We start from the raw sequence: 24,929 nt of genomic DNA, 5'->3' as shown, positions 1-24,929 counted from the left end.
TGGAATGGCAAGATCAAATGGTGTAAAAATGTTTTCTTGTGTGTATGTTAATAAAAAACCTGTTTTGATACCTGTACCGACTGCACTCTGTCCTTTTACACTCGAATACAATAATCACCTGGCCAGGTGTACCAGTGAATTCATGATGCTGTGTTTTGTGCATCATGAATTTACTATTACTCCTGACCAAGTGACTATACATACACACACACACACACACACACACACACACGACCTTTTTCATCTCTACAGTTTGTGTTCAATTTGCAGCGACGGTGGAGATAATACAACTAATGTTTGTGTCACATGGCCTGATGTTACAAATAGTGATTTGGGGATGCACTAGCATCCGTCACTCTTTATGACACATGACCCTGTGACGATAAATATTATTTGTAGTATCATCACTGTGGCTTGAGTTTGAACGCAGACTGTAGACATAATAAAGTTTATACAACTTCTACAATACCCAGGCCTGGTGTCATGCTGAAGTGAGGACGCCCAAACTAACGCATCCTGACTTCAGAAAGTTATCATACATGGGCAGGAGAATACACTTGTGAGTTAAACTGCAGCATCGCTACAGTCTGCTTGAAATATATGCAGACTGAAGCGATGCTGCAGGTTAAAACTCATGTGTATTCACATGCCCAGGTGTGATAGTTATGATACAAGGCCAGGGTATTGTACATATGACGTGTATTTTCCCCTTCATGTCATCAGTTTATTCAGCACAAAACTGAATAGAGGATGTGGTTAATTACAAGGTATATCTAGAATCCCCTTGCCTTGTCTCACAAATAGTTAAATGATGATGGTAAAAACACACCATCCTCAATTAACTTTTTATGATACCTGGCAAGGTAACAATAGCTATGCCTTGCACTCAACACCATCCTCTATTCACTCTGTGCAATATTAGCAGACTGAAGAGACTGGTGGTGAAAATACAAGTCATATAGATTTGTGTTTTTGACTACACATATCTCCAAGACTGACTGACACAAGAAACGTGTCAGTAATGGAGCTATGTGGTGTCAAAAACGCAAAGTGTACGGCGCAGTGTATGTACGGCGCAGTGTGTGTAGGCGGCGAAAGACACATTAATCGAACCGTATTTGGTGAAAGCAGAATTGCACATTTATTTAAAAAAAAAATCAAATTTTGAAGCACTTAAGGACGTTTGGGGGAAGATTGGGATACTTGGGGGTGTGGAGAGACGAGGAACGGCTGGAAGTTGAGGAAGGAGTTCTAGGGGAAGGGGTGACGAAAGTAGTGGGGGAAGGTAGCTCAGGGATGGAACTGGAGGCAGGGTGAGACATATTAGGAGGAGAGGGGGGAGGGACAAACAAAGTCTTTTGTTTTTTTTTTTGCTTCTTTGGGGCATGAGTCTCCTGCCTGGACCAACTTCCACCGTGTGACCGCCTTACATTGCTCGACCGCCTTGAACTGGTGGACCATGGCCTTGATGGGTAAAAGAGGGAATGAGAGTCACCCCTCTGATGCTCGGTGGTGGCGGTGGCGGTGCTCCTAGAAGGAGAAGTGGTGTCAGTGCTCCTAGAAGGAGAAGTGGTGGCGGTGCTCTTAAAATGATGAGGAGTGGTGGCGGTACTCCCAGGAGGAGAAGTGGCGGTGCTCCTAGGAGCACCGACTCCAAGACTTCTTCTGCGCTGCGCCAATCCTCTGGAATGCTGTTCCCCAAGAAATCAGGACCATCCACAACTTGCACAGTTTTAGGCGCTCCCTCAAAACACATTTGTTCAGAGTGGCCTATCACGTTCCGTAATCAAAGTAATTTTATGTGTAAGAGTGCATGTGTAGCCCATTCACTATCTCTATCTATTTCCCACTCCCTCGAGATGGTTGGACCATCATTGTAAATAAACACCTGTACTTTGTATCTCCCCCAACTCATTGTAGATTGTAAGCTCTCACAAGCGGGGTCGTCTTATTTTGCTTTAATTATTGTATTGTTAACGTTATTTATGACTGTTGTGTTTGAAACTGTTCTACTGTAAAGCGCTGCGGAATATGTTGGCGCTATATAATAAAGATTATCATTATTATTATTAAATTGTCAAAAATTGCGGGTCAACATCACATCTTTCTCTTGACCTCTGGATGCTGATTTGGAGGTCAGTTGTTAACTATAAAAAGATGAGATGCCCCTCTGTAACAGAAATGCCTCCAGATAGCCACGAGATACAGACATCTAAAGAACCAGAGACTCTCTACAGGACAGCAGCCAAGACACCATGGCTCCATCACGAGGGACACAGATTTGTCTTTCTACAGGATGCCAGTTTAGGTGACCACAGCCCTGGCTAAAAGAATACGGATCTGCTCCATTGACCATTGCCGAACCATGGATACGTTTGGGGTTGTCAGGATTTAATAATAATAATAATAATCTTTATATAGCGCCAACATATTCCGCAGCGCTTTACAGTTTATCACTTTCAAAACACAAGTCATAAGTAACAACGTTAACAATACAATACAATAATTAAAGCAAAATAAGACGACCCTGCTCGTGAGAGCTTACAATCTACAATGAGGTGGGGGAGATACAAAGTACAGGTGTGTATTTACAGTGATATATTTACAATGATGGTCCAGCCATCTTGAGGGAGTGAGGGATGGATGGAGATAGTGAATGGGCTACTCATGCACACTTACACATAGAATGATTTTGATTAGTGAACGTGATAGGCCGCTCTGAACAAATATGTTTTGAGGGAGCGCCTGAAACTATGCAAATTGTGGATAGTCCTAATTTCTTGGGGTAGAGCATTCCAGAGGATTGGCGCAGCGCGGGAGAAGTCTTGGAGTCGGGAGTGGGAGGTACGGATTAGTGCAAAGGTTAGTCGAAAGTCGTTTGCAGAGCTCAGCGGTCGGTTAGGCCGATAGACAGAAATGAGGGAGGAGATGTAGGGGGGTGCTGCACTGTGGAGAGCTTTGTGGGTGAGAACAAGTACTTTGAATTGGATCCTATAATGAATGGGCAGCCAATGTAAGGACTGGCGAAGAGCAGACGCGTCCGATTACCGATTAGCCAGATCGATGACCCTGGTTGCTGCATTAAGTATGGACTGGAGAGGGGATAGTCGAGTAACGGGGAGGCCAATTAATAGAGTGTTGCAGTAATCCAGGCAGGAGTGGATCAATGCTACAGTGAGGGTTTTTGTTGTTTCCATGGTGAGAAAAGGGCAGATTCTAGAGATGTTCTTTAGTTGTAAGCGGCAAGAGATTGTATATGGGATGTGAAGGAGAGATTGGTGTCCAACATAATACCGAGACAGCGCGACTGCTGCCGGGGTGTTATTATAGTGCCACCCACGGAGAGGGAAATGTCAGATTTAGGGAGGTTAGTAGACGGCGGGAGCAGAAGAAGCTCAGTTTTGGAGAGGTTGAGTTTCAGATGGAGAGCAGACATGATGTTGGAGACTGCGGACACACAGTCACTGGCGTTCTGTAGTACAGCGGGGGTAAGGTCAGGGAATGATGTATATAGTTGTGTGTCATCTGTATAAAGATGGTACTAAAAGCCAAATCTGCTGATAGTCTGTCCAATTGGGGCCGTGTAGAGAAAGAAGAGAAGAGGGCCAAGGACTGAGCCCTGAGGTACCCCGACAGCGAGAGGAAGAGGAGATGACGTGGAGCCAAAGAACAAAACATTGAAGGAGCGGTCAGAAAGATAGGAAGAGAACCAGGAGAGAGCAGTGTCCGAGTAGGAGATGGTGGTCAACAGTGTTGAAAGCTGCAGATAGGTCAAGAAGAATGGGCAGAGAGTGGTCACCGTTACGTTTTGCTGTCAGAAGGTCATTGGTCACTTTGATGATTGCAGTTTCAGTCGAATATAGAGGGCGGAAGCCGGACTGTGAAGGGTCTAGGAGGGCGTGAGTGAAGAGGTAACGGGTAAGGCGGGAGTAAACTAGGCGCTCCAAAAGTTTAGAGATGAAGGGGAGATTGGAGACTGGTCTGTAGTTGTTTGTGCAGGATGGGTCCAGAGTGAGTTTCTTTAGTAACGGAGTAACGATGGCGTGTTTGAAGGAGGATGGGAAAATGCCCGAGGAGAGGTAGAGATTAAAGATTGTAGTTAGGTGAGTTATGACGACTGGAGAGAGAGACTGGAGGAGATGTGAGGGAATGGGGTCAGTAGTGGTCGGACGAGAGGAAGCGAGGAGTCTGGAGACTTCTTCTGTGATGGGATCAAATGTGGAAAGTGAGCCAGGGGAGATGCAGGAAGGGATGGGAGTCACAGCACTTGGTGATTGGGAGCAGATTTCCTGACGGATATTATCTATTTTTTCTGTAAAGTGGGAAGCCAGGTCATCAGCACAAATGTCTGTGATAGGGGCTTGTGCTTTTAGCCTGAGGAGGGAGTGCAAAGTATCAAAAAGTTTCTTGTGGTTGTTGGCTAGTGAGGAGATCAGGGTGGTGAAGTAGGTCTGTTTAACGAGGTGAAGGGCAGCGTTATAGGTTCTTAACATGAATTTGAAGTGGATGAAGTCTTCTGGTGTGCGGATTTGGACCCACCTGCCACCTGAGCACCATGGATACATTTGTGGGGGCCAGGAATGGGACCTGCCGGTCGCCTGGCTCCATGGAGATGTTCAGGGAAACCATGTTGTAACCGTCCAGTCAACTGTCCTTGTACCTGAATGAACTGTTCACCTGCTTAAGCTTGTTGTTACGTTCTCTCTGTGCATGCCACAGGTGGGGTAGTCGGCCCTTGAAGCTGTGAAGTCACAGCTACTCTTATCTCGGCTAGTCAGTGGAAGGATGAGACTCTGTAATTTTGCACCATCTTGGGTATTTTGCATGGACTGTTCTATGTGTTATTTGCCTGTTTTGTGGTTTATTAAAGCATTGCCACACTGCGTTACCCTCAGCCTGTGGTGTCTGAGTAGCATTATGCTCACGGAGAAAGGAGAGCAGGCGTTCGGTGGGATGATCCCTGGTGTATGCAGTTTCAGCTAATGGACCAGGGCCCCCATGCTGACCCCCCTTGTCTCCACAGATGGGATCAAACTTTCAAAATCCCTGCTGGTTCCTAGACTGATCAGTCGGAAGCAGAAGGGTCGGCTGACATCATGGGGGTTGGACCCACCCTGCACACTAGATAAGCTTTTGATGCACATCGTCTAGCACTTCCGGGATGTTTGAACCCATCTTTAACCCCTCTCTGCCATCTGACGTCCTATACCATCCATGTGACCTGGGCCTGTCTGACCATGGACGGTATAGTACGTCATCGCAATCGGCTGCGCTCAAGAGGGGTGTGCGGCTGATCGCTGCAAGGTGTCAGCTGATTCTCACTGCTGCCACCCGAGACTAGTAACCAGGAGCAGTCACAGACTACCTTTGGATCGGAGACCCTACGGCGTGACATGGGGTCCCGATCACTGCCATGGTAACCCGATGTCGTCATGACGACATCCGGGTCACCAGAGCTATGAAACTTCCTGTCATGTGCAGTGCATGATCAGGAAGTCTCTCAGTGCAGCGCTGACAGCTTCCATAGCATGCAGATGCTGCTTCATCTGCATGCTATAGAAGCAATCAGCCTGCAAAAAATTATTGTCCCATAGTGGAACAAAGTAAAAAAAAAAAAGTCAGAAAAATGTAAAAAAAAATTTTTTTTAAAATAATTGTACATTTTTTTTAAAAATAATAAAGAAATCAATATATATTCGATCACTAAATAAATATTTGAATGAAAGAAAAATCTAAACAATAAAAGTACACATTTGATATTGATATCGCCGCATCCGTAACAACCTGACCTATAAAACTGTCCCACTAGTTAACCCCTTTAGTGCACACACCCAAAAAAAACCAATGCTTTATCATCATACCGCCGAACAAAAAGTGGAATAACACGCAATCAAAAAGATGGATATCAGAATAAAGTGATGCAAAAATAATTATTATATATATATATATATATATATATATATATTTTTTATATTCATTTCTTTGTGCATTCAGTGCATATAAGGGTGTGATCGCCCTCTTTCTGAGCTGGGAAAGCCATCCAGTCTGGCCTATGCTTTTACTAGTGAGTCGGTCCCTCGATCCTTGTTCACATTCACGTCACTTGGCAAGTTAAAAGGTTTTAAATACTAGAGTAGGACTGTCCCACAAGCGTTGCCGTGACGTGGCGGGATGGCTTGTACATTATTTTGATCAAAATTATGTTTACTAAATACCCTTATTATTATTATTACTTTTATGCATTATTTGCAGTTTATTTTTTACTTTTTATTTCAGGATATTTGTGCTTCTTGCTTTTTTTTTTATATAAAATAGTTTTTATTGTATAATAGCACAAAAACATTAAAAAAATGATATAAATGAGGTATCGCTGTAATCGTCCTGACCTGAAGAATAAAATTGCCTTCTCAATTTTACCACACACGAAATGGTATAAACGCCCCCCCAAAAGAAATTCATGAATTGCTGGTTTTTGTTCATTCTGCCTCCCAAAAATCAGAATAGAAAGCGATCAAAAAATGTAATGTGTCCGAAAATGGTACCAATAAAAACGTCAACTCGTCCCGCAAAAAAATAAGACCGCACATGATTCTGTGGGCCAAAATATGAAAAATTTATAGCTCTCAAAATATGGTGATGCTAAAACTATTTTTTCCAATAAAAAGAGTCTTTTACTGTGTGACAGCAGCCAAACATAAAAAAATGCTATAACGCCTCTTTCACATGTCCTGATATTTCCAGTACTGGAGATGTTACGTGTGGCATGCGTGTGCCGCATCAATACCACAAGGACGGGCGCCAGGGAAGAAGCGTTATAGTAAGCGCTGTTCCCCTACCTTTATGCGTGTCACATGGATGACATCTATGTGTGTTATGCGTATGCACGTGTGCTTGATGTTTTGTGGCCCATGCTGACATTAACAAACGGACATGTCAGCGTGTTTTGCCCACGTGGAAACACATTGAAATGCAAAGACCCATTCACTTGAATAGGCAAATAGCGCTCCGTTCCTCCCGAGTCTCTCCGTATCGCTAAGTAGCACTGTACAGCCATATATGGGGTATTGCCACATTCAATAGAAATTGTGGGACAATTTTTGTTGACATTTTTACCCACTTCTTGTGTGAAAATGTAAAATATTTGAATAAAACAACATTTTGGTGATAAAAATGTAGTTATTTTGTCCTCAGTGCCCAATGGTATAAAATTCTGTGACACACCCATGGTGTCAAAATGATCACTGCACCCCAAGATGAATTCATTGAGAGGTGTAGTTCGTAAAATGGAGTCACTTATGGGGGTTCTGCTGTTTTGGCACCTCATGGGCTCTCACAGTGGGTCATGGCACCTGCAAACCATAACAGTAAAATCTGGCGCTCCTTGCCTTCTGAGCTCTGCCATGTGCCCAAATAGTGGTTTACCCCCAAATAATGGGGATCAGCGTACTCAGGACAAATTGCACAACGACTTTTGGTGTCCAATTTCTCCTGTTACCCTTGGGAAAATACAAAATTGGGGGGAAAATGATAATTTTGTGTAAAAATATGATTATTTATTTACGGCTCTACGTTATAAACTTCTGTGAAGCACTTGGGGGTTCAAAATTCTCACCACACATCTAGATAAGTTCCTTAGGGGGTCTAGTTTTCCAAATGGTGTCAATTGTGGGGGAGTTCCACTGTTTAGGCACATCAGGGGCTCTCCAAACGCGACATGGCGTCCAATCTTAATTCCAGCCAATTTTGCGTTGAAAAAGTCAAATGACGCTCCTTCCCTTCTGAGCTCTGCCGTGCACTCAAACAGTGGTTTACCCACACAGATGGGGTATCGGCATACTCAGGACAAATTGCACAACAACTTTTGGGGTCCAACTTCTCCTGTTACCCTTGGGGAAATAAAAAAAATTGGATCTAAACTAATTTTTTTGTGAAAAAAAAGTTAAATGTTCATTTTTATTTTTTTTTTAATTTTTTTTAAACATTCCAAAAATTCCTGTGATAAACGTCTTGAATGTGGTTTTGAGCACCTTGAGGGGTGCAGTTTTAGAATGGTGTCACTTTTGGGTATTTTCTATCATAGACCCCTCAAAGTGACTTCAAATGTGATGTGGTCCCTAAAAAAAAAAATGGTGTTGTAAAAATGAAAAATCGCTGTTTAAATTTTAACCTTTATAACTTTCTAACAAAAAAAAAATTTGGTTCCAAAATTGTTCTGATGTAAAGTAAACATGTGGGAAATGTTATTTATTATGTATTTTATGTGACATATCTCTGTGATTTAAGGGCATGAAAATTAAAATTCGGGAAATTGCAAAATTTTCAAAATTTTCGCCAAATGTCCGTTGTTTTTTCACAAATAAACGCAAGTCATATGAAAAATTGTAAAGCTATCATGAAGTTCAATATGTCACGAGAAAACATTGTCAGAATCACTGGGATACATGGAAAAGTTCCAGAGTTATTACCTCATAAAAGGACAGTGGTCAGATTGTAAAAATTAGCCTGGTCATTAACATGCAAACCACCCTTGGGGGTAAAGGGGTTAAAGGAGGGTTGCCAGTGTGTTTCCTACTTCCTATGGAGATTTTACATGCGGTCACTCGAAGGTACCCGTACAATTATATTTACTAGCTGATTGACCGTGTTACCGCCTCCAATACAGTGAGCAGAATCCTTTTGATCTTGAGATCACTGGCTGTCCCTGATACTCCAGATGTTGTCATGTCAATTCTATGGAATATCCCTTTATAAAATCTATATTCATAACAATTTATCTTCTGAGATGATTGTAACATGATGTTTGTTTTCTATCACGCAGGAAGAAGCTCTTTGTACATCGTCCTTTCCACCGGGGGAATATTCCTGCTCGTTACATTGGTCACAGTCTGCGCTTGTTGGAAGCCATCCAGGAAGTAGGGTTACAAGCATGCACTGCCCCCACCCAAAGATTACAGGGTGTCTCCACCATTATATTTGTAGGAGCAGAATAACTGATATCCATATCTAATGGTACAACTATGGCGTCTCAAAATGTCACAGTTTTTTTTATAAAGTTCATGCAATATTTTCATTGGACATTCGCTATTCCTATCAAACAAGCGAAGTGTACAGAGAGTTGGCCACAGCAGGGAGAGGGACACTGAGGAAATAGGTGGGTGGAGATTCAGCAGCAGTGAGGAGGTACACTGAGGAGCTGTCAGTCAATCTAGGTGAATGGAAATCCAAGCAAGGAAAGAGGACACTGAGGAGCTGTCATTCTACATGGGCAGAGCCTCAGCTACAGCAGGGAGAAGGGACACTGAGGAGCTGTCAGCATAGGTGGGTGGAGATGCTGTAGCAGCAGGGAGGAAGAATACTAAGGAGCTGTCAAGATAGGCGGGTGGACATTCTGTAACAGCAGGGAGATTGGACACTGAAGAGCTGTCAGGATATATGGATGGAGATGCTGTAGCAGCAGGGAGGAGGGACACTGAGGATCTGTCAGGATAGCTGGGTGGAGCTGCTGTAGCAGCATGGCAGACGGACACTGAGGAGCTGTCAGGATACGTGGGTTGAGACACTGCAGCAGAGAGGAAAGACACTGAGGAGCTGTCAGGTATGTGGATGGTAATGCTAGAACAGCAGGGAGGAGGGACATGAAGAGCTGTCAGGATAGGTCAGATGAGATGCTGTGGCAGTAGGGAGGAGGGACACTGAAGAGCTGTTAGGATAGGTGGGTGGAGATGCTGTAGCAGCAGGGAGGAGGACACTGAGGAGTTTTCAGAATAGGTGGGTCGAGATACTGTAGCAGCGGGGAGGAGTGACACCTGTGGAGCTTTCAGGATAGGTGGGTGGTGATGCTGTAGCAGCAGGGAGGAGGAACACTGATTAGCTGTCAGGATAGCTGGGTGATGTTGCTGTAGCAGCAGGGCATAGGGACACTTAGGAGCTGTCAGGATAGGCGGGTTGAGATGTTGCAGCAGGGAGAAAGGACACTGAGGAGCTGTCATGTAGGTGGGTGGTGATGCTATAACACCAGGGAGGAGAGACAATGAAGAGCTGTCGGGACATGTCAAATGAGATGCTGTAGCAGCAGGGAGGAGGAACACTGAAGAGCTGTCAGGTTAGGTGGGTGGTGATTCTGTAGTAGAAAGGAGGAAGGACCCCGACTACTTGTCAGGTGGGTAGAGATTAAATTTATTTTTTTATAAAACATTATACATCTAATTTGACATGGATTTTTACAGTATGTTCACTAGTATCATCAAGTCTAAACAAATCTATATAATTTTACAGTTTGTTTTGTGAAATCTGGTGTCAGATCCCTACAGAAACCTGTTTATGGCTGAACCACAGCTGACAGATCAGCGATGTGGGGGACGGATGTCGTGGGTAATATCGTGTAATGCATAAATTCTGACCTTCTAGAGAGAAGCACAAGCTGGAGACGCAGACCTCTTGTGACTACACCGACCATCCCGAGGATCTCCTAAAACATGAAGGTAAATATTATGTTAAGGGTCAAATTATAGCTTGGGTAACAGTTCCATTATTCTGGGGCAGCGTCGGCCTGGAGCACCTTGGGCCCACCAGAGAAAATCATCCTTGGGGCCCACTATGTAGCTACATAGAAATAAATACAAGACCCCCAATTGTGTGGTAAAACACGCTAATATCCAGGTATAATATAAGGTAGTACATGTCTTAATTATGTAGCAGGAGTGTGGGTAGCCCCCCTCATAGAATATAATGTAGCCCCCTAATATAGTATACCAACTGAAGAGCCCGGCGTTGCCTGAGCATAGTAACCAACTGTGGTTAGTTATAACAAATTATGATTATATTGCACATAAAAACCGTGCATCTAATCCTATCCTGTGTGATACTGACTGCTGAGCTGTGTATCTAATCCTATTCTGTGTGATACTGTCTGCTGAGTCGTGTATCTAAAACTATTCTGTGTGATACTGTGTGCTGAGCTGCGTATCTAATCCTATCCTGTTGGATACTGTCTGCTGAGCCGTGTATCTATTCCTATCCTGTGTGATACTGACTGCTGAGCTGTGTATCTAATCCTATCCTGTGTGATACTGTAATGAATGGAAGTGAAGGCAGAGATGGTGAAGTTCACATTCGTTTTTATTTTTTAAGTGGAACCTTGGGACCACGGTCCGGGGGGCTCCGAAGGGGGCGTGACTAGTGTGCCCCGGGCACCTGTAGTAAAGCCCCTCAGGCAGGGCCAGAATGGAATACCCGGAGGACATAGGTGCTACCTCCAGTTAGACCCCGAACACGTGGCAGCTGTCCCAGCGGGACCAAAAGGGATAACAAAAGTTACAGCAGAGTCCGTAATGCGCTGGGTCCTGGATCCGGTTAGTTGGTAAGGAGTCGGTTCCGGTGACCTTCACACTGTCCTGGGACTCGGATGGCTGTAGGCGGAACGGGATGGCTTAGGCCCAGATGGTTGCTGATATAACCAGGTAACACAGGATACTGATATGCTGTGGAAACAGAGCATTAGACAATGCACAGAGACTGCAGATGCAGGGCAGACAGGTTAGCATGAGAACCGGATGTAGCAATGATAGATACTCGTTGCTCCGGCGCTCTCCCTATGAAGGAGAGGCCAGAAATAGCAGCCAGTGCGCTGCCATTGGTTGATTGCATTTTTTGAATAATGCACGCCGCCCCTTTAAGAAGGCAAGAGAGCAGGCGGGCGTGCCCTAATAGCCTTAGCTACAGATCTCCTCACAGGACGCCAGGAGGCGTCAAGACATCCGAGAAGGACCAGTAAGCGGATGGTAATCCAGGCAGGGTAGCAGGTTGGACCGGGGGTGAAGCTGGTTCAATCCGGGTTAAACAATGGTCCGAGCAGGAATCTCCCCAACGTAGAATTTCGCCTTTTCTCCAATTAAGGACTGGTTCATGTTTCTGAAACCAAGGCAAACCTAGAAGCAAGGGGTGAGACAAACCAGGGTACACATAAAAACGAATTCTTTCAGAATGCATAAGACCTACTCGGAGTTCCACTGGCTCAGTCTGGAACTGGACGGGTTCGGTCAGAGGCTGGCCATCGACATCGGTTACCCACAACGGGTTGGGAAGAGCCTGAACTGGTAAGTGGTAGCGATCCACAAGCGTTTGCTGGATAAAGCTTCCGGCGGCTCCGGAGTCCAACAGACAAAGTCCAGAAAATTTTATTGCTCCGCAGGTCACGGAGACTGAGATCTGCAACAAAGGAGAGGAACGTTCTCTACCTAGGGTGGCCTCTCCTACCGAGCCTAGGCACAGGAGTTTTCCGACTTCTTTGAACAGGAGCGGATCAGGTGTTCGGAACTACCACAGTACAGACAACTTCCGTTTTTGCGATGCGCCTCCTGACCGCGGCTGGCCAGACTTACTCGATCTACCTCCATAGCTTCGGGAGAAGAGGATGAGGTAGACGTCTTGGAAGAATTAGAGTCCAGGTGGTAGGACCTCCTGTCACGCTTAATCTCCGTGGTACGCTCCTGAAAACGCAGGTCAATCCAGGTCGCCAAGGAAATCGGGTCATCAAAGATGGTAGGCCTGTCCTGTCCCGCCAGCTCATCCTTAATTTTTCCAGATAGGCCCTCCCAGAAGGTAGCCAGCAAGTCCTCATTGTTCCAGGATAACTCAGACGAGAGGGTGCGGAACTGAACAGCATACTGAGCCACCGTGAGGGTTCCTTGGCGTAAGCGAAGCAGGGCAGAAGCGGTCGACGTGACCCGGCCAGGTTCATCAAAGGTCCTGTGAAAAGTTTCTAGGAAAGATTGAAGACCATTAACCAGCGGGTCTCCTCTCTCCCATAACGGATTCAGCCAGGCGAGAGCCTCTCCTGCTAGATGTGACATAATGAAGCCCACTTTGGTATGGTCAGAAGCAAACATATGCCCCAAGATTTCAAAGTGTAGGGTACACTGATTGAGAAAACCCCGACACTGAGTGGGATCACCATGGAAGCGGGTAGGAGCCGCCAGGCGGTGGCCCTTGCTTGTCATGACAGCAGGTACCTGGGTGTTGCTAGGTGAATCAGGAGCAGCCGGGTTCTGCAGAGAGTCCAAGCGGGTGGACAGGTTACGTAGATACGTCGTGATCTTATCCTGTTGATCTCTTAAACGAGTCACCTCTTGGCACAACGCCAACGTCGGAGGCCTCTGGGGTCCAGCGGATTCCATGGCCAGAGCAATCTGTAACGAATGGAAGCGGAGGCAGAGATGGTGAAGTTCACATTCATTTTTATTTTTTAAGTGGAACCTCGGGACCATGGTCCGGGGGGCTCCGAAGGGGGCGTGACTAGTGAGCCCCGGGCACCCGTAGTAAAGCCCCTTAGGCAGGGCCAGAATGGAATACTCGGAGGACACAGGTGCTACCTCCAGTTAGAACCGAACACGTGGCAGCTGTCCCAGCGGGACCAAAAGGGATAACAGTAGTTACAGCAGAGTCCGTAATGCGCTGGGTCCTGGATCCGGTTAGTTGATAAGGAGTCGGTTCCAGTGACCTTCACACAGTCCTTGGACTCGGATGGCTGTAGGTGGAACGGGATGGCTTAGGCCCAGATGGTTGCTGATATAACCAGGTAACACAGGATACTGATATGCTGTGGAAAAAGAGAGCATTAGACAATGCACAGAGACTGCAGATACAGCGCAAACAGGTTAGCATGAGAACCGGATGTAGCAATGATAGATACTCGTTGCTCCGGCGCTCTCCCTATGGAGGAGAGGCCAGAAATAGCAGCCAGTGCGCTGCCATTGGTTGATTGCATTTTTTTGAATAATGCACGCCGCCCCTTTAAGAAGGCAAGAGAGCAGACAGGCGTGCCCTAATAGCCTTAGCTACAGATCTCCTCACAGGACGCCAGGAGGGAGGACAGAATGCTGAGCAGCAGCATGAGAGGCTTGAGGTGAGTGCCCAGAACAGAGAGCAGCGGCAGGCCTGGACGCAGCGCCAGGACGGGGGCCAGGTGTAACAGCGGCAGACCTGGGCGCAGCGCCAGGACGGGGACCGGGTGTAACAGATACTGACTGCTGAGCTGTGTATCTAATCCTATCCTGTGTGATACTGCCTGCTGAGCCGTGTGTCTAATCCTCTCCTGTGTGATACTGACTGCTGAGCTGTGTATCTAATCCTATCCTGTGTGATACTGACTGCTGAGCCGTGTATCTAATCCTATCCTATGTGATACTGGGCTCCCCCTGCAGTCTGTGTCAGAGGGTGGTCTGTGTTGGCACGGTAATAAATTGTGTTATTCCCAGCTTTACAGAAGGACGATAACACCATAGAAATGATAAGAATAATAGACCTCAGTTACCACAACTGTCTACAAAGAAAACTGTTGCTGATAGCAACCAATCACAGCTCATTTTTCATCTTTTAAACAGCTCTGGGACAGCGTGGCGAGTTTTGAGTCGCGACTTTTATGTGGCGAGGTTGGTGTATGTGTGGTGAAATGTGTGCTGAGGGTGGTATATGTGTTGAAGCACGTGGTAGTGTGTGGCGCATTTTGATGGGGGCCTGTACTTTAGGTATCAGGAGGAAGTTTAAGGTTTCAAAAAGTCGTTTTGGGTTGTTGGATAGTGAGGTGATGAGGGTGGCGAAGTAGGATTGTTCGGCCAGATGAAGGGCAGAGTTATAGGTTTTGAGCATGAACTTATAGTGGATGAAGTCTTCTGCTAAGAGAGATTTTCTCCACTGCCGCTCTGTGCACCTTTTGCAGCACTGAAGATAGCGTGTTTGCATTGTGTGCCAGGGCTGCCGTTGTCTGTGTTGGGTCTTTCTGCGTGTAGAAGGTGCTGCTTCATCTAGGGCATTCTTCAGTGTATTATTGAAGTGTGACAATGCTGGACAGGAGAGGGAGGAGATGGGGGGCTAAATCATAGAATCGTAGCGTTGGAAGGGACCTCCTGGGCCATCTGGTCCAACCCCCTTCTCAAAGCAGGATTCGCTAAATCATCCCAGTCAGATGTCTGTCCAGCCTCTGTTTGAAGACTTCCATTGAAGGAGAACTCACCACTTCTCGTGGCAGCTTGTTCCACTCATTGATCACTCTAACTGTCAAAAAGTTTTTTCTAATATCTAATCTGTGTCTCCTCCCATTCAGTTTCATCCCATTGCTTCTAGTCTTTCCATGTGCAAATGAGAATAAAGTTGATCCTTCTACAATGTGACAGCCCTTTAGATATTTGTAGACAGCTATTAAGTCTCCTCTCAGTCTTCTCTTTTGCAAACTAAACATTCCCAAATCCTGCAACCTTTCCTCATAAGACAGGGTTTGCAGACCGGTCACCATTCTGGTCGCTCTTTTCTGAACTTGCTCCAGTTTGTTGATGTCTTTTTTAAAATGTGGTGCCCAAAACTGGACACAATATTCCAGATGAGGTCTGACCGAAGAGGAGTAGAGGGAAAAAATGACTTCACGTGATCTAGACTGTATGCTTCTGTTAATACATCCTAGAATTGCATTTGCCTTTTTTGCTGCTGTATCACACTGTTGACTCATATTCAGTCTGTGATCTATTAGTATACCCAAGTCTTTTTCACATGTGCTATTGCTTAGCCCTATTCCTCCCATTCTGTATATGCTTTTTTCATTTTTATTGCCCAGATGTAGTACTTTGCATTTTTCCCTGTTAAAAACCATTCTGTTAGTTGCTGCCCACTGCTTCAGTTTATTTATATCTTTTTGAATCCTCTCTCTCTCTTCTCTAGTATTAGCTATCCCTCCTAGCTTTGTGTCATCAGCAAATTTAATCAGTTTACCCTCAATTCCTTCATCTAAATCGTTGATAAAGATGTTGAACAATACAGGGCCCAGGACAGAGCCCTGTGGTACCCCACTTGAGACATTCTTCCAACTGGATGTGCAGCCATTTACGACCACTCTTTGGGTCCGATCACTAAGCCAGTTATGAATCCACCTAACAGTTGCCTTGTCCATTCCATACTTAGTCATTTTTTCAATAAGGATTGTATGAGATACTTTGTCAAATGCTTTGCTGAAGTCAAGATATACTATATCTACAGCATTTCCTTGATCCAACCAATCTGATTCCGTCATAGAAGGAAATTAAGCTAGTCTGACATGACTTATTAGTTACAAACCCCTGCTGACTCTGTTTAATCACTTCATTCTTATCCAGGTACTGACATACATGTTGTTTAATAATTTGTTCAAAGATCTTTCCTGGTATAGAAGTCAGACTCACCGGCCTATAGTTGCCTGGGTCCACCTTCTTCCCCTTTTTGAAGATAGGAACAACATTTGCTCTTCTCCAGTCTTCTGGGACTTCTCCTGTTCTCCAAGAATTTTCAAAGATTATGGAGAGGGGTTCAAAAATTTCTTCTGCTATCTCCTTCAGTACTCTGGGGTGTAATTCATCTGGACCTGGAGACTTGAATTCATTTAGGTTAGCTAAGTGTTTCCTCACTATCTTTCTGTTTATAGATATCCTGGATTCTTCTATTCCCTTAATAGGACAGTGAAGAACAGTTGATGTTACATTTCCTTTCTGAGAGAAAACAGATGCAAAATAGGAATTTAAAAGTTCAGCCTTCTCAACATCCTGTCTTACCATTTCATCATTTTCATCCTGTAAAAATCCTATAGCATCTTTGACTTTTCTTTTACTTTTGACATATCCCCAAAATCCTTTATTATTGCTTTTGACATCTCTTGCAAGCCTCAATTCATTGTCAGCTTTAATAATCTGATTTGTGCCCTGCAGGCTCTGCAGACATCATTATATTCTTCTTTAGATATGCCTCCCTCTTTCCATTTTATAAACATTTTTTTCTTCCTTTTTAGCATGTGCTTAAGTTCTGTGTTCATCCATCCTGGTTTCCTTAAATGCTTCCTATTCTTCCCTCTTTTCGGAATTGTTAACAACTGTGCTTTGAGAATTTCATTTTTCAAGATTTCCCATCCTTCCTGGACATTTTTGTCTTTAAGGATATCCAGCCATTGGATCCCTCCAATTCTCTTTCTGAATCCCTTAAAATCTGCCTTTCTGTAATCTAACCTTGACGTCTGAGTCTTCACAGGTCTTCCTCCTCTAGTTATCCAAAATTCTAAAATAGCATGATCGCTACCTCCTAGGGTCCCAGCCACTTTTACCTCCTCAACCATTTCCTCCCTGTTTATAAGGATTAGATCCAAGGTAGCAGTTCCCCTTGTTTTCTCCCCTACCTTTTGGAAGATAAAGTTGTCAGCAAGAGAGGATAAGAATTTCCTTGACCTGTTAGTTTTGCCTGAGAGAGATTCCCGACAAATGTCTGGATAGTTGAAATCTCCCATGACAACTATGTCATATTTTTTGGAGAACTTGGCCATTTGATGCATAAAGAGTTCATCCATGTCTTCAGCTTGCACAGGTGGCCTGTAGTATATGCCTACAATGGTGTCCTTTCCATTGTTCTGTCCTTGTATTCTTACCCAAACAGTTTCCACAGAACTCCCAGTCTCTGAAGTTTCAATCTCTGTGCAGATATACGTGTTTCTAACATACAATGCGACACCTCCTCCTCGTTTATCAAGTATGTTTCTTGCAAATAAGTTGTATCCTTCTAGTCTTGTATTCCAATCATGTGTATTGTCCCACCAAGTCTCAGTGATTCCAATGACATCATATTTCTTTTCCTGTGTTAGTAGTTCCAATTCTCCTTGTTTGTTGCCCATGCTTTGTGCATTAGTATAGAAACATTTTAGTTTGTGATTGGTTTCTCTTTCTCCAATTTTTTTATTAATTAGATTATTTTGTCTTTGTTCTTCCTTTCCACTTCTAATAGCAGAGTTCTCAATAGCATTTGTCAGGTGTATGGCTTTTTCTGGTCTTTTGCTTCCCTTCCCATGTTGTTCTAGTTTAAAGATGTGTGGAGATTGTCCATAAGCTGCTGGGTATTAATGGTACGTGTATTCCGATAAGTGTGGTAAGTGGGGGTGTCCTGGGTGAGGAGACAATTCTTGACAGAGAAGGAAAGAAGGTTGTGGTCCGAGAGCGGGAGAGGGGAGTTAGTAAAGTCGTGCAGCGAGCCGGGACGGCAGAAAACCAGGTCCAGAGTATTCCCGTCTCATGCGAGTTTCTCGCTTCACACACGGCAGTGTGATCTCGGCCTTACTGAGAATTGACATAAGTAGAATTCCAGGTGAAAGAAACCAATCTTTGGAAACTCCTGGCGTTCATTGCTGCAGATGTGTCATTTTAATTGTGTTCTTCTCATTGCAGTGGAAGTTAATTCACGGACTATAGAACGAGAAAACAAAAATCCTGTGACTTTGTACATCTTGAAGGATAAGGTACCAGATAATGATACTTACAGTCAGTATATGTGTGTCCCCTCTGTACAGACTTAGAATGAGCTGCAAAAGAAGGGTGTCACCTATGTCATGTAATGCCACCCTCAGCCACTGGGTGTCAGTCTTATCCTATTTTTATTTTTTTATTAGTAACCAGTAGAAAGTTTATTGTAAACATTTTGTTATGGAAATAATGAAATGGGTTGTTCACCTTTGGGGGTACAATGTTTTTTCTTCATTAAATGCATGTATTTGAGCCAAAAAAAAGTTTTGTTATTTAGATTCATTTAAAAAATGTCACTGTTGGCTTTTTGTGCTGCAAAATGAGCTAACTGAGAAGCCGTTAGTGAGCTTATTCTAATATAACTGTCTCTTTATGAGCACGTGTCAGCTGAATTATAACCACAAATCACATCATAGTTGAATGGCTTTTACAAGCTTTTTTTCCCTGCACAAACGGTGCAAATCTTTTAAGGAAACCCAACTGCAAAACAGAATTTTAACCCCAAAGATATGTAAAAAAAAAAAAGTGCCCTATAAAGAAATAAAATTGCCTCTCGTTCCCAAACCATTTACAGCAAATATGGGGGAGGCACAGTGCATTATTAGCACATCATCAATAAATGAACACAAAGTTCCTTTGTATGTAACTGTGCACCTTGGTGTCTTTACTACAATAAGGTCAAAATTCGGTGTTGATAAATTTCTTAATATATCTTTCTAAAGACTGAAGCTTTGTTTTCCATTACATAGAGCCACCATTCCCCTGCATTTACATAGATATAAAAGCTTGAACCTTGTCTGCAGCCTCCATTCATACATAATAATGAGACCGTATGCAGTAAGCTCTGGCGCTCCCTATAATGGTGGTACATGAGGAAGCATGCATATTGTCTTTGCAGGGGCTGTGAGGCTCTGGATCTGAAAAATGGAACTTTACCTGCTATAGAGACATATCGAAAAATGTATTATAGTAGAAAATTGTGCTAAAAAATGCCATCATGACGGTGGAGGGTCACTTTAAGGGGATGAGCATCTCCATTGTAGAGGTAGAACCTTTCTTCTGGTGGATTTCAATGGCACCAATCCAATATGTTTCCATCTGAAATCATCCACACGTCACAAATTTCTACTGTAGATATTTTTACAACATGCAAATGTAAACCCGCAGAAGAATTTTCCAATGCGTGTGAATAAGATTACAGAAGCCCTAGGAATTAATTGAGGAAACCTACAGTGGGGAAAATAAGAATTTGATACTCTGTCGATTTTGCACGTTTCCCCCCTACAAAGAATGGAGAGGTCTGTAATTTTTATCGTAGGTACACTTCACCTGTGAGAGACAGAGTCTAACAAAAAAATCCAGAAAATTACATTGTATGATTTTTACATCATTAATTTGCATTTTATTGCATGAAATAAGGATTTGATCGCCAACCAATCATGGAGAATTCTGCCTCTCACAGACCTGTTAGTTTTTCTTTAGAAGCCTCCTACTCTGCATTCATTACCTGTATTAATTGTACCTGTCTAAACTTGTTACCTGTATAAAAGACACCTGTCCACACACTCAATCACACTCCAACCTCCCCCCCCATAGCCAAGACCAAAGAGCTATCCTAAGGACACCAGGGACATAATTGAAGACCTGTACAAGGCTGGGATGGGTCACAGGACAATAGGAAAAAAGCTTGGTGAGAAGCAACAACTATTGGCACAATTATTAGAAAATGGAAGAAACACAAGATGATGTCAATCTTCCTCAGTCTGGGGCTCCATGCAAGATTTCGCCTCGTGGGGTAAGGATGATTCTGATAAAGGTCAGGAATCAGCCCAGAACTACACGGGAGTACCTGGGCAATGACCTGATGACAGCTGGGACCATAGTCTCAAATATCACCGTTAGTAATACACTATGCCGTCATGGATTAAAATCCTGCAGTACATGCAAGGTTCTCCTATTCACACCAGCACATGTCCAAGCCCATTTGTAGTTCGCCGATGACTATCTGGATGATCTAAAGGAGGCACGGTAGAAGATCATGTGGTCAGATGAGACCAATATAGAACTTTTTGGTATCAATTCCTCTCACCATGTTTGGAGAAACAAGAAGGATGAGTACAAACCCAAGAACACCGTCCCAACCATAAAGCATGGTGGGGGAAACATCATACTTTTTGAGTGCTTTTATACAAAAGGGATAGGACGACTGCACCGTATTAAAAGGAGGATGAATGGGGTCAAGTATTGTGATATTTCAGCCCAAAACCTCCTTACCTCAGTAAGAGCATTGAAGATGGGTCGTGGCTGGGACTGCCAGACTGACAGTGACCTGAAACACACAGCAAGGGGAACTAAGAAGTGGCTCTGTAAGAAGCCTGGAGTGGCCTAGCCAGTCTTCATACCTGAACTCAATAAAAATCTTTGGAGGGAGCTGAAACTCAATGTTGCCCAAGGACAGACTTGAAAGATCAGGAGAAGATGGAGGAGGAGGCCAAAATCCCTGCTGCAGTGTGTGCAAACTTGGTGAAGAACCACAGAAAACGTCTGACCTCTGTATTTGCAAACAATGGTTTCTGTACCAAATATTAAGTTTTGTTTTTCTATTGTACCAAATACTTATTTCATGCAATAAAATGAAACTTAATTATATAAAAATAGGCAGCAATTGCTGAAAATAAGCAATATTCACTGGTTCACACCTCAATATTCCTCCTTCGGATCTCTGTAGGGTCGTGCATTCACATAGATAACATCAAGGTAAATCATAAGAAATTGGAAGAATTGAGCACTCACCCATATCCTTCTTGATGTGCAATTTTATTCCGTGATAAAACGTGACATCAAACCATATTAAGGTGCGGAGTGCAGGTAGTAGGGGAGCTATGCAGATGAGAAAGTCTGACGGACTACAGCCTTTTTGCACTTGCTTAGCGCTTCTACGGGTCCATGCTTCCTGCCTTGTGAAGGTATACAATTTTGTTCTTGGTCTCCTTAGACAGGTCTTTGGTCTTGGCCATGGTGGAGAGGTTGGAGTGCGTTTGAGTGTGTGGACAGGTGTCTTTTATACAGGTAATGAGTTCACACACGCAAGTAATACAGGTAATAAGTGCAGAGTAGAAGGCTTCATAAAGAAAAACTAACAGGTCTGTGAGAGGCAGAATTCTTGTTGGTTGGTCGGTGATCCCCTCACATGTGCAGCCTGTAGATTCCCTCACATGTGCCTGCCTGTAGATACCCCCACACGTGCCCACTTGTAGTTACCCCCACATGTGCCGCCTGTAGATACCCACATGAGCCGTATTGTTGCATACTGTGATGAATGGCTCTGTACTCTGTTCACTAGGAGTCTACGGAGGTAGAGGAAGACTCACCCACAGAATCAAGGACGGCCTCTGACACATCGGGGTCCCCAAGTTATACGAGCAGCAGGTCCACCGGACCCACCACACATTCCGGCCACAGGTACCACCACTCCCCAGCGAGGTCACCGGCAGACATCAGAGAGCAAGAGCCCCCACCCAAGACAGCTGGACCCAGAAACACAGCCCGGTCATTGTGTGCAGCTGGCGTGCATGTTATCCACGAACAAGACGAAGAGTCCACGGTGCAGAGTACCACCTGAGCTACACAAGAACTGGGGGGAGCAGGGAAATTGGCAGAAACTGTAATCACAGGAGTCGGTGGCACACTCGGCAGATTAGGTCGCCAGCACATTTGTCTATAGCCTGTAGCGTAGATCGCTGCCTAGTAACAAGATGGCGTTTTCACCATAGATATGTAGAATAAAGTGTCTTCTGTCAGTGGACTGAACTCTGCTGAGAATAACCATCGTTAATAACCATCTTTGCTAACCACAAGCCCCCCAATATGTGCAGGACCCAGAGGAACGATCACCCACAGGGAACTTGAAGTCCTCCACCACAGCCCACGGTATTAATGCTTAAATCACCGAATAATGAAAAGTTCTGCAACTTTCCAATAAACTTTATAATTCAGTTTTTTCATTATTTTCAAAATCTCTGCTTGCTGTCAGTGAATAGGGATATATTTGTTTAAATGGAGAGGCTGCATGTCTATACATCCCAATATTTCTAGTCTGCACAATCCTCTGTGAGCTCACGATACATACCTGCACTGATACATTGTAACAAACAGGACAGGAGACAGATCTGTGCTGCTGAGTAGTGGAGCTCATAGTGGATTATCTGGACTAAATATAAATGTAACGACCTCTTAACTGTGGGAGGTAATCAGTCGATCCAGGCTTTTTATCCACTGAATGTGAGCAAAGATGTTTCTATGCGGTGATACCAAGCAAAGATCCAAAACACAGCAAGACTCAGTGTATATTAGAAAGTTGCATTAATTGAAGTGTCATTATGGGGGCACTGTGGATTATCCCTGTTATTATGGGGGCATTGTGGATATAACTTAGGCTGGTTTCACACTAGCGTTAGGAGGCGCAGCGCACGGCCACCGTGCAGCTCCGCCCCTGCCGCGCCCCCTCCGGTCAGCCCCTCCTATGGGCGCTGACCCTGCATGCGACTTGCGTACCCTATCGTTAGCATTGGGTACGCAGGCTGTGCGCTGGTATGATTTTGACGGCGCATGTGCCCTTTTGACGGTGTGCCGACTTGCGCCAAACGCACCGTGTTGCATTTTGGTGCACTCGGCGCACCGTCAAAAGGGCGCATGCGCCGTCAAAATCATAGCGCACGGCCTGTGTACCCAATGCTAACGATAGGGTACGCAGGACACATGCAGCGTCATGCGCCCATAGGAGGACCTGACCGGAGGGGGAGCGGCAGGGGGCGGTGCTGCACGGCGGCCATGCGCTGCGCCTCCTAACGCTAGTGTGAAACTAGCCTTATTATGGGTGCCACTGTGGTTATCACTGTTATTATGGGGACACTGTGGATATCACTGTTATGGGGGCACTGTGGATATCACTGTTATTATGGGGGCACTGTAGATATCACTGTTATTATGGGGGCACGGGACCAAAAACGCTATGGAATCCTTATGCAAGCTTATTGATTTACAATAAGTGTTGTGCTCATGACCAGTAAATTTCTGTGAGTATTGTGCGTTTTCAATTCTTTTTGGGTATGTTCCCACGGTGCTGCGGGTTGTATACTCCGTACATCCGCAGCGTTCAACCCACAGCGGCCGGATATTACAGCATAGTGGATGGGATTTCTAGAAATCCCATGTCCACTATGCGTGCACTGCTTCCCTGCGGAGACGGACATGCGGTGCGTCTTTCCAGACCGCAGCATGTCTATTTATCTTGCGGAGTTGTATCACCCATACAGTGTCTTGGACGCGGTAACACATGCGGAATCACCTTCGTTCAAAAGCCGGCAGTGTTTTGGACGCAGCGGACATGTGCTGCGTCCAAAGCGCTGCCTATTTCTGAACGTCTGCACATTCACTTTGTGTTTCTGCAGCGATTCTTTACCCATTGACTTCAATTGAGTCAGTCAAATCTGCAGCAAAAACACATGTATAAAAATATTTGTGGATTTGCAGAGTTTTTGTTTTGTGTTTTACCAGCTTTCTATGGTGTTTCTCACGCTGTCATCTGTGTGACAGCGTCGGAAACACAGGAGCAGTAGTTCTTATCGGCGGTAACACTACCGCCTGTAAGACTGTCGATCAGAGCACTGCGGGATCATGCTAGCAGATGTCAGCGTGACCCCACAGCTATGACTGTCACCCGCGGTAACTTTACTGTCGGTCACAGCGCTGCTGGATCATGCTGTCCAATGTCAGCGTGACCCTGCAGCTGTGATCCACGGTAACTCTACCGCAGACTGTCGGCCACAGCTGTGAGGCAGTGACCCCGGTTGCAGCTAGGGGGCGCTGTATGTTCCCTCCAGAATACGCATGGAGGCGTATTGAGCCTATGGGAATGCATTGAGGTAACAGGCATAGCTGGGATTGCAATGGTGTAGCAGTGAACGATGTCACTGTGTGCTCTCCCCAGGTTGTGCATGGAGACATATGAAGTCCATAGGTGTCCATCGCAGTCACGGGCGTATCGGTGACTGTAATGCAGTTTAATAATAGAAAAACAAGTGTAGTCTTGGACATGCTATTGTCCAAGACAGATGTAGGGTAAACCTGCTCTGGAATGGGTGTTTTGAAACTGACTGCAGCATGTCAGTGGTGCAGTCTGTTTCATTTCCAGTCCGGGTTTTCCATGTGGCTGAAGGCCACAGGTTCTGGGTTAAAATCCCTGTATTAAGGGTGCAGAATCATTGTCAGTCTAGTGTGTGCTGATGTGCAGAGCAGAGTCCTGTGTGTGTGAAGCAGCACAGGCCAGCGGAACCAGCAGTCAGGCCAGTTGAATAGCCTGGCACCCGCAGCGTACACAGCGATGCAAGTCGTCCACGGTAACTGGTCTTGGATGTGGACAGTCCTGTTCCCGGAGGTGGATGTCCTGTGCCCGAAAGAGGACCGGCGTGTGTAACGATCAGGTGGATATGGTGCCCGGCTGCAATCCGGAGGATATCCTGGACTGTGTACGGCTGTGCAAGTAAAGAGTAATGCAGCGATGCAGGACACCCACGGGAACAAGTCAGAGGAGGACTGGCGTGTAGTAGTGCCTGCAACATGAAATGCTGTGTG

General features: G+C 44.9%; 1 protein-coding gene across 2 annotated transcripts in view; it reads left to right on the top strand.

The window, feature by feature from the left end:
* The window catches only part of HEPACAM (hepatic and glial cell adhesion molecule), a 35,850-nt gene extending 13,550 nt beyond the window's left edge, over positions 1 to 22,300 (top strand). For both annotated transcript variants that reach the window (XM_073584894.1, XM_073584892.1), the window contains 4 exons: positions 8,819 to 8,912; positions 10,408 to 10,481; positions 18,222 to 18,292; positions 21,640 to 22,300. In XM_073584894.1, coding sequence (XP_073440995.1) covers positions 8,819 to 8,912; positions 10,408 to 10,481; positions 18,222 to 18,292; positions 21,640 to 21,918 — 518 coding nt within the window. In that variant the 3' untranslated portion in view covers positions 21,919 to 22,300. The remainder of the gene's footprint in view (positions 1 to 8,818; positions 8,913 to 10,407; positions 10,482 to 18,221; positions 18,293 to 21,639) is intronic.
* The last annotated feature ends 2,629 nt before the right edge of the window (positions 22,301 to 24,929 follow it).

Source organism: Dendrobates tinctorius, unplaced genomic scaffold (genome assembly GCF_039654945.1).
Source record: "Dendrobates tinctorius isolate UK_male_01 unplaced genomic scaffold, ASM3965494v1 ptg000086l, whole genome shotgun sequence".
Lineage (NCBI taxonomy): Eukaryota > Metazoa > Chordata > Amphibia > Anura > Dendrobatidae > Dendrobates > Dendrobates tinctorius.
Note: the sequence above shows the minus strand (reverse complement) of the source record. Positions and strands in the feature narration are given on the sequence as shown.